General features: G+C 37.6%; 1 protein-coding gene across 1 annotated transcript; it reads left to right on the top strand.

The window, feature by feature from the left end:
* Window positions 1-3,357: 3,357 nt before the first annotated feature.
* On the top strand, window positions 3,358-10,414 carry MLANA (melan-A). The gene is made up of 5 exons (XM_042013157.1): window positions 3,358-3,462; window positions 4,344-4,442; window positions 6,888-6,984; window positions 9,092-9,193; window positions 10,144-10,414. The coding sequence occupies exons 2-5, from the start codon at window positions 4,369-4,371 to the stop codon at window positions 10,210-10,212; spliced, it is 342 nt and encodes a 113-aa protein (XP_041869091.1). The 5' UTR covers window positions 3,358-3,462; window positions 4,344-4,368; the 3' UTR covers window positions 10,213-10,414.
* Window positions 10,415-10,529: the final 115 nt, after the last annotated feature.

Below are 10,529 nucleotides of genomic sequence, written 5' to 3'. Positions count from 1 at the left end.
TCAGGACTCAGGCTGGAGATTTCCCCAGGTTCCCACCAGCCTGCACAGGATCTTGTGAGAAATGAAAAGTCATGCCTATATTTTCTTTGCTAAATGCAATAAATAGTATTAGTCGCTTGGACACTGTCATCTTGTTGCTATGTATCTGTTTAATGGCACAAAAGAAGTCAAATCATAGACTCATAGGATTTACAGAATTGGAAAAGCTCAATCAGGATTATCAAAGTTCAACTCCTGACCACCCCAAGAGTCACACCATGTGCCTGAGAGTGTTGTCTGAATGCTTCTTGAACGCTGTCAGGCTGGTGCTGTGACCACTTCCCTGGGGAGCCTGGTCCAGTACCCAGACACCCTCCAGTTGAAGAACTTCTTCCTGATACCCAACCTAACCCTCCCCTGACACAACTTCAGGCCATTCCCTTTGGTCCTGTCACTGGTCTCCAGAGAGAAGAGATCAGTGCCTGCCCCTCCTCTTCCTCTCATGAGGATGCTGAAGACTACAATGAGGTTTCCCCTCAGTCAATTTATTTTTGGCACTGTTGCTACAGGATTAAGACTACCATTCCTTCTTTACTGTAAGATTCAGGGATGGAGCAGAGGGAGATGGGTCTGACAGTAAGGACCACAGCTTCACTTGGAAATTACTTGAGGAGGAAGTTTCTGTCATGAACCAAGCTTTCAGGATGAACATATTTAGGGTGTTTGAGCAAGGCAGTCTACAGGATATGTTACTCCCTGGAGGGGCCTTCAGTCAAGGCAGGAACAAGTTGAGGAATAGTTTATTTTCAAAAAGCTTCAAATCTGGCCTATAGCGGAACTCTTCAGCCTGGAAGCCAGATAATACCTCCTTCAAAGTAAGTCCCCAAACCACGGAGAGATACAGATCCACAGGACGAACTGAAAGGGATATAATTCCTTATTCTCTCTTACAGTACTGTGTTACTGTTAATGTAGATTTAGCAGTGAAATACTTGTTTCCACTGAATTTCCCATAAAACCCAAAACTAAAGTCTTTACTAAATCAGGTGTCAAGGTACTTGTGTTTCTTTGCTCTGTCTGCTGTAGGAAGCCTCAAATGTCAGAGAAAAATAATTATCAATTAAAGGAAGTAAATTAATAAAAATCCTAGGATCTTGTCCTAGAAAGATGGAATCGCAATGTCAACATCACAAAACCAATCAACAGCTATTCTTTTTCAAAGGTCAGGCCTGTTATTTGTAGTTACACTACAAGCATTCATTTCCTACCTTTCACCAAGATTCATCAGTGTCCTGGGTTTGCCACAGGTTTAGCAATCACAAAAAAACCTGGGTTACTTCGGGGTTTCTCCAAAGTACTCCTCTTCCACCCACTTCTCCTGAAATACTGTCTTTGAAAAGGTAGCATCTTTGGAATCTATATAGTCAATACCAGTGACCTTACAATGATGGAGTTAGCAGCACTACATCAGAGAAATAAGATTTTGTAAAAAGCTTGAGATCAGAATCAGGATGTGGTGTTTCACATCCTCATCCATCCATTCAACTCCTCAATAGCAGCATTCTGCATTTACATTCCAGATGGCACCACAGATCCATGACAAAGTTGTTATTTTTTTCCCTTTTTTGTTGTACTATTAACAACAGATTCATTCAGAACACAAAATATTCAAGCAGTTGACATTTTGCCCCATACATCATTTGAGGCAAATAAGGGTCGGAGACTGGTTTTGCTACATAAACAAATCACATGGATTTTCTTTATTAGCATTTTGATTCTCACAAGATCAAACAGCGCCCTTCAGTTATCATCCTCTTCCAGAAGCTTTTCTTCAGGAAAACACATGACTTGATAAAGAACTCTATAACATTTTCAAAATGCACAAAGGCTGGCATGTTTCTTGGGAACTTGGCAGACTGTGATAACGTCCATTTACAGTTTTACCCACATGGATATTTACAGAAACTTCCCTGCACCTCTTTCACCTTTGAAATTCCTACTGAGTTTATCTGGGATAACTTGGCCAAATTAGTAACTTTATGCTCCTCACTGTTCATTTTTCTTGTACCCTTTATTTTCCCCTCTGAAAAAACTGTGTTGTTTCAAACTTTAATGGGTGTAGCAAGACCAACTAGATCCTTCTGGTGCTAATCACAGAATGACTGAGTTTGGAAGGCACCTCTGGAGATCCTGTGGTCTAACCCCCTGCTGCAGCAGAGCCACCTGGAGCTGGTTGCCCATGACTGTGTCCAGATGGCTTTTGCAGATCTCCAATGAGGGAGACTCAACAAACTGTATGGGCAACATGTGCCAGTGCCCAGTAACCCTCACAGAAAAAAAAGTTTCCTATTGTTCAGAGAGCACAGCCTGTGTTTCAGTCTGTGCCCACTGCCTCTGGTCCTGCCATTAGGCACTCTAATGGAGAAAGTATATAAAGACAGGTCAGATTTTTACTATCGTTAGGAAAAATACATAAGCAGAAAAATGGTGACTTCCGAGCCCTGCACTAGCTAAAAAATATCAGTGTTAATACTTTTCATCTGACTTCCTAATGAAATGGATGTTGGTCACTCACATTATCTGTTCTTTCCTATTTTCTTTGGAGTGTGTCAGCCATTTTCAGCACATTTAGAGCCTGGTGCACAGCTTTAAAGACAAGTGAAAACTTAAAAGTGTTTAATCCTTCAAACTTAAAAAATCTGTGGAAGGCAAGAGAGGCTCAGATTAATGATTCATTAGGATACATGACAAGCAGAACGTAGCTCTTGTATCTTCTCTCTCTTCTAGCAGTAACTAACTGCTGGTATATCATAGTACCCAGACCTCTGAATCAATCACAGACTGACTGCCATTTCTTGCCTGATCTTGTCAATGGAATTACTACACGGTTACCACAGGCAAAGGCCAGGCTTCATTAGTTCTGCAGCCCATGGGACAGACTCTCTTTTTGTTGCAGTGTTCGCTTCGCTGTATAGAGTTAAACTGTATTTACCTTAATCTGAGACACTTTTGTCATACTGTAACGAATTTTGGTCCACATATGCTAGTTAGCACAGTGTTAAAACGGTGCAAAAAGTGTGCATAAACAAAGCTATAGTAAATACATGGAAATATACCAGTCCTCTGTAACAAAATAACCAGCCTTAGATCAAAACATGTTTGAATCTATAAACAGTCTGCCCACTCTAGGAGCTTGTACTTATTGGGCAGGTAAAAAGGTGTTGGTCTGTCTCTCAGAGCACACGTAAATAATCAAGTAATAATAGATTTTTCTGCTGCTTTTTAAGAGGGAAGAATGCAGAAGAAAATGAGAAGTTGTGTCCTCAGCCCTTTCAAGCTAATTAATGCATTCAGAGGCTGTACTGAAAGGAATTTAAACTCGTGATAGTCATAAGAGGACAGATCAAAGGAGAAAAAAACAGACCAAGTCAAAGAAAGCTGCACATGCCTTCAGTTAACAGACAGAATACAGGTCCGAAGGAGGTAAGATTTATATTTTTTTATTTTACACAAAATTTTCAGTTTTGCTTTAAAGTTATGCTTTAGAAGAGGCTTGACTGTCTCTAAGTGAACTCATAATATTTTCTTTCATTGGCTAGAATTCTCTTCAGTAAAGTCATCATGTTTTATAATTTACCTCTATAGGATAGGTAGGTTAGCCAGATACTATCAAGTAGGATCCGTTGTTGTGCTCTTCAGATTACAGAAACATGATTACTTGTGGATTCCTTCTTCATTATATTTGATTGAACATATTTTTAACTGTTCAAACAGCTGTGATCATCACCTTAAGACTGGGAATTAAGATTGTAAAGATTGGGAATTAAGACTGTAATATAAATTCCCTACACATCTGAGTTTAGACTGTCAGCAGACATAAATCAGTATTTCCACCTGAACTTCAACAGATCTCTGAGAGTCTCCAGTGACTGAAAACCTGTCCCCTGAGTGTTTACAGGGAATAACAGAATAGACAAACAACTATTTGTTAGAACAATATTAGTTTTTCTTCTTAATAGGTTTTCTTGACCAGGTAAATTGCCCTTTTTTCTATATTCTAGATTTTGCTTCAGAATTCTGCCATCCCTTGGTACCAAAAAAATCACATCAAATTCTGCAAACTCTGTTACACTCAGCTGCAAACACCTTGATGTCAGTGGTGATACTCATATATATAGTTACGGTTTTGAGTTTTATCTTAAATTGGGACAGTTGCATATGTATATGGATCTAATTGATTCTGAAGGTATCAGATTATCCTGCCTCTCTAAAAAGCTCCCGTTAAAACAAAGAAGCTGATAATACTATGCTTTAAAGGTAATAAATTGTTTATCACACTGAGACACTATGTTTCTACCCTGTAGGTTTGAGCAGGACCAACCTCACAAAATGCCCAGAAGATATAACCACCTGGATGGCAACTATTTCAAAGGGAAAGGACACGGCTATTTTGCAGCAGAAGAGTAAGCATAAATCAAAACCTATGTTAGCATGTAAGCTGGTGAAAAAATTTGCATTGAAAGAAAACCAGAAAATTGTATAAAAAAAGTCACTGTTGGATATAGAGTGAGTGCATTTAACTATCTTTAAGGAGCCCTCAAAGTTAAGAAAAAACAGAACTGCAGAATTCAAAAATCAAAAGTTAAATCATATGATCACAAGTCATTAGCCTTTACCAGGTTTATTGAGGCTTATTTAAAATTTACTTTTGACGCTGTTGCAAGGTGATCTGTATACTAAATTTATACTTAGATTCACAGCCCTCTCTTAGGAACCTCAAAGGGACATTGTCTCACCCTAAAGAACGGGGGGAACTCTGTGGAGAAATGGTTAAAAAAAAAACAGATGAAGACATCAATGCCATACAAAAGTGACTTCCAAAACTATTTCTGGCTAATATTTTTTATCTTTGAATTACAGTAAAATATGTTTGGTCTGGGATTATTAGAGACACCACCCAGCTGGTGATGTTTTATTACATTAGACAAATAATTCCAGTGTGCTTGGGATGTCTGTATGTGGATTGTACTACTGGTACTGGCTTACTGGGCCTCAAATTTAATTACTTGTTCATACTGCAAGATAGTTGCTCCTCCAGGATCAGCTCTGGCAAAAAGAATAAATAAAGGGGAAAGCTCTCTCATAGTACATACAAAGCAGTTCAGTTCTTTAAAAAAAAAAAGCTGGTTAGTCATGTTTCAGCACTTGAAACTAGGCATGCTCACCTCTAACTCTAACTGCTGTGAATTCTAGTGGCTGCAATTATAAGTAGTTTTTCTAGATATGCAAAAATGACACTCTCAGTACAAAGTGTAGTCCAGATATGAGCCCAGATTCTGAGTAGCACAGCTTCAGCTTTAACTGGAATTGCAAAAAGTTGCATACACACTTTCCATACTAGCTTCTGAGTAGTTAGGGAAGGAGTTAGATGGCAAATGTGCAGTCAGAAGTACCAGCTCCAGAAATGACATACGTTCTGGGGGCATGCAGGCTAATGGATAGCTAAAACTACTCAACATGTGAAAAGCAGAAAGTCTAAAAATGTAGAGAGGGCAGCTGCCTGGAGAAGCAGTCTCTCCAAGTTTAAACCATCCTGGCAAGAGTAGCAAAACCAGTGGAGCCATCTCATATCTTTGGCTGCATCAGAAAGTGACTGCTGTGAGCTCTGTTCTTGGGTTAAACAGGCCTCCAGGCCACACAAAGTCTTCAAGGGACAGGAGCACCTTACAAGATACATGTACTTCGGAAAAAGAAAATCCCTTTGTCTCCAAGGGGCCTCATGATTCAAATAGCACACGAGATGTTCAGACAAAAAGGGAGCCTGTTCTGCCACACAAATCTCCTTGCATCTCCTTTCAGGCTTCTTTGTTCACTCCTTCATGAGACTTAGGGTCAGTGAAAATGACAGCAAATAGATATAAAACCTCTCTGATAAGTCACATATGCCACTACTCAGTCCCAATGGAAAAGCCTGGGGTAATTACTGCAAGGCAACTGGGCATAAGATACACAGAAGTATGTTAGAATGGGTTTATCCTGATTCACATAGTAATTTTTTCCCTGCATACTCTTTTCCCTTTAACCGTTTCACCATATTCTTCTGTTCCTGAATAGGCAAAGAACAACAAAAAAAAGGAATTAATTCCATCTCAACAGGGAGGATATCAACACTGAAGGAAGGGTTTTTGTGACTAGGAAATTTGCAATTACTTTGTCAGCTTGCTTTTTGACGTAGAGTGGAACTGTGCTGCTTTTGTCAAGTGCCCAGTGAGCAGTGGGAAGGATGTTTTACAGCACAGTTTGCAAAGTGCATTTTCCCTAAAATGACCCAGTGACACCAATACTGTGCCTAGTATGTCACACAAGAACTAAATCCTTATAGAGCCCTTTCTGAATAATGCAAAGTTTCTTAGACATGTTTTAAGGTTGTAATGTGTTTTATGTATCCAAAAAGCCCTTCCATCAATAGCAGTTGTTGCAATATGATGCAATTAGTATACATTTTTAAATATTTGTTGCCTAGAGAAATTTAGCAAATAAACATAAGCTGCATCATTGCATATATGGCATTTAATTTATTTCACATTCACTTGCAATATCACAATGCTGTGATTTGCTAGATTTACAGACAGGCATCTTTTTGGAATCAGTAGTCACTGGAAGATAATTATTTTCAAAGAAATAGATTTTTAAAATACTTAAGAACTTGGTAGAGAAATTAGCTAACTGCGAAATCTACAGAAACTGGCTGAAGTTACTGATACTTTGCCTATTTTCTGAGGTAAATTCTGCTCCATGCCTTCCTCTTACAACAGGATGCTGACACAAACTTTTGGCCTAACCATTCTTGCTCCGGGGAGGATGCATCTAGTTGCAGTGCTAATGATTTTATTTTGCTTTCCCAACAGAGCTCTGGGTATTGGACTTTTCATTTTGGTGCTGGCAATTTTACTTGCCTTTGGCTGCTGGTATTACAAAAGACGTAGTGGCTACAAAAGTCTGCGGGTAAGTGTGGCAGCTCATTTTCTATCATGCTATTATTTTGACAATACATTACCTTGACTTGCATGACATTGATGCAGAGAACATCAAATCTGTAACATGACATCATTATCTCAGGTAGTGTTTACACTGACATATGTCACAGACAAAACCACACAATATGAAACACAACCTTTCCTGAAGAACTTGCAAGCCAGACAAAGTGGTAAGAGGAACCAGAAACAAACGGACATTAAACCAGTTGCCCAACTTTGCACAACATATCAGTAGAAAAATTTATTTCTAGGAATTATTATATTTATATTTACACAAAATGAAGAGGTGTTCTGTGTCCTTTCACTTAAATAAAAGTAATATATTCACTATTCATAAGATTTACCCTAAATAAGGACAGATATGATTAGAGTAAATCTAGGAAGCAGAGAAGAAAAATAACTAACTTGTTACAAGCAAGTAAATATCCTCACATATGGGGGATGTGTGATTCATCCATATAAAATTTGACTTGCAGTTTTAAGGCTTACAACAAAAATGGGGCAGGTTTGAGATTCGTTTTCTAAACACTACTTTAAAATATTCTAATCTGTGTCTTCTTAGATAATATTTTAAAAAAGGTACAATCCTTCTTATAACATCTGTTGTTAGAAGTCCCAAACCTTTATTTTTGAAGTTTTGCTCCCCCTCCTAACAAAGGAGGTCTATTTTAATCCTTTAAAGTGAAAGCTTGTTACGGTTTAACCCCAGACAGCAATTAATCACCATGTAGACACTTGCTTACTTCCCACTGCCACCCTGGTGTGGAGGAGAATCAGAAAGAAAGGTGAACTTCATGGGTTGAGATAAGAACAGTTAAATAATTGAAACAAAATATAATCATCTATTACTACTACTACAACTCATCATAATAATGAAAAAGAGAGAGAGAGAGGAGTAAAACCCCAAAGGAACAAGTGATGCCCACTACAGTTTCTCACACCCAACTGATGCCCATCTCATTCCTGAGCAGCGATCAGCCCCTCCCAGAAAAATCCCTCATTTATATACTGGGCGTGATGTTCTCTGGTATGGAATATCCCTTTGGCTAGTTCAGGTCAGGTGTCCCAGACATGAGCCCTCCCAGCTTCTTGTGCACCTGCTCTGTGACAGAGCATGAGTCACTGAAAAGTGCATGACTTAGAGTAAGAGCTACTGAGCAAAAACCAAATCATCACTGTGTTATCAGCATGAGTCTCATAATGAATCCAAAACAAAGCACCGTACCAGCTGTTTAAAAGAAAATTAACTCTACTCCAGCTGAAACCAGGACAAAGCTTTATCCAAATATATGTTTTACAGTAAGTATCTTTTAGTTTTCCTAATATTTTGAAGAAGATATAAGTAACTATTTGGGATTAAAAAACCCAGCAGAGCTCTCATCTAAGTCAGCAAATCCATTTCCTTGCTGTTTCTGATAACTTTGTCCCATTCCCTTTCCAATTATCTATCCAATACATGTATCAACTGGCAGAATATCTAAAAACTGAACTTTCATAGTGAAATGTTGCAAAAATGAAAGTAATACTCGAAAAACCTTTTCAAAAATCAAACCAAATGCCTGCTTTATACAGCCTGGCAAAAAGCATAATCTGTTTTTTAATTCTTGCTCATCACAGATTGCTACTTTCTGGTTTGGAAAATCACATTTTTCTTAGGCTATTTTTGGCTAAGGGAGAACTGGTACAGCATGTGTACCAGTTTCAACATTTCAAAGAAATGTTGAAAAAATGGAAAACAAAAAGGTTGGGGATTAAGGAAAGAAATGGGTGGCATAAAAAGGAGGAGGCATTTGGGTACATGAGATGTCAATTCCTGCATCAGTCCAGGACCTAAAACATGTGATACTTATTTTTCTGGCACTGTAATTGCATTACATAGGAGAGAGAGAGTATGTCTCAGCAGAGACAGCCTGAAGTGCTAGGTAAACACACTTGCATTGTGTCTGGCCCTAATCCCAGATTCTAATACGTACTGTAAATGTGCTGTCAAATTTTAAATTATGCATAATTTGCTCCAACTTCACAGTCTTTTCTTCCTTTCGCTTTCCCCGTATTTTTTTTATGATCTGTCACAGAGCAAAAACACTAGTATGAGCACAATACGAAAGGTGGTAGGTGAGGAAGCAATACTGGACTGCAAAATGGCTCTGCAGGACTACAGAGACTTTAATTCTGTGGTAAGTTGCAACTCAAGATCTCACTTACTTAAAACTGAGTAAGACATGGTGAGACAATATTGTTAAACAGGCACTTGATGACTTCCCCCTTGGTGTATGCTCTCATAGACTGAGTCTTCAGTGCCTCAACTTATAAAATAGTATTTTGAAAAATTCGTACTGTGAAAAATTTAAAAAATGTTAAAAATCTACTATTTAGAATTCTTATTTCAAAAATTACTTTCTTCAACTTACATTTATTCTTAAGTCATATGATCATTATGTAATCTATTAGAATAATGCAAAGCTGAAATATACTGAAAAAAACCAAATATCTCCCTAATTGATTTTCTGCCATTCTGACAAACAACAAATGGATTGTGTCTGGTATACTATACTCTGACAAACATTGTCAGGGAACATTATAAAACTTCAAGGTATTAGCTCTTCTAATCATTATGGAAAGATGAACATTTAAACTTTCAATTTTCAAAAAGGTAAATTAAGTGATAAATACATATAAATGGGTGTGTTCAAATTGCTTTAGAATTGAGAAAACGCTAACTTACAACCAATTTCAAATAAGCTTCTCAAGTTTTTAACACTAGAAATAAGACAATGTGCCTGCATCAGGACTCTCAACGAAAAGCCTCAATATTTATCTGAATTATCAATATAAAACACCCCAGATATACATAAGAAAAATATTCCTGCCTTTATAACACTGGAAATTCTCTCTTTGGATGAACAATAGCAATAAAATGAATCTGATGCAAAACCAGAAAACATACTACCAAAAAAGTAACCTTAAAAAAATAGACACAATGAATGAGCTCAGCTACTTTAAGTCATAGAACTGTAACTAATATGGGGGTAAACAGCTTAATGCATGTTTAATGTAATTTTCTTGTCATTTTTATTGTAATTCAATTGGTTTTTTTGATCTTTCACACCCATTTTCCTTACCATAGGTACCTGATGCTCCACCAGCTTATGACAAAATTGCTGCAGATCAGTCACCACCACCTTATTCACCATGATAACATGAAATTTGAAGTCCTAAACATACTGATTACATTTCTTCATGCTCGCTATTAATTTCCCGTATATGCTTAACTTTCTCGAAGCTCAAATCAAACAAAAGAAAACAACATGTTTTCATTAGCAGTTGCTGAAAAGTATTCCCGCTTAATTTACAGAACTGGTCCTTGAAATGCCTTAATAAATCTGAATGTGCTTTCATTTAAAGCTTTTTACTTCTTGTAGTCAGATTAATACATTAGGGTCTGGTCATCTTGAATTCTTCATAGGTCTACACAGATCTGTAATCACATACTATTCAGTATCAGTCAGAGTA

Source organism: Corvus kubaryi, unplaced genomic scaffold (assembly GCF_017639235.1).
Source record: "Corvus kubaryi isolate FWS band 111438036 unplaced genomic scaffold, C.kubaryi_AGA036_p1.0 split1-37296, whole genome shotgun sequence".
In the NCBI taxonomy this organism is placed as follows: Eukaryota; Metazoa; Chordata; class Aves; order Passeriformes; family Corvidae; genus Corvus; species Corvus kubaryi.
The sequence above is the reverse complement of the archived record's forward strand: the minus strand, read 5'-3'. Positions and strand labels throughout refer to the sequence as shown.

What these genes read in the sequence shown, in the direction of transcription:
- MLANA (XM_042013157.1), top strand. Translation starts at nt 4,369, where the DNA reads ATGCCCAGAAGATATAACCACCTGGATGGCAACTATTTCAAAGGGAAA. An exon ending in GGCTATTTTGCAGCAGAAGA is followed by an intron (nt 4,443 to 6,887) that starts GTAAGCATAAAT and finishes CTTTCCCAACAG; the next exon opens with AGCTCTGGGTATTGGACTTT. An exon ending in GTGGCTACAAAAGTCTGCGG is followed by an intron (nt 6,985 to 9,091) that starts GTAAGTGTGGCA and finishes GATCTGTCACAG; the next exon opens with AGCAAAAACACTAGTATGAG.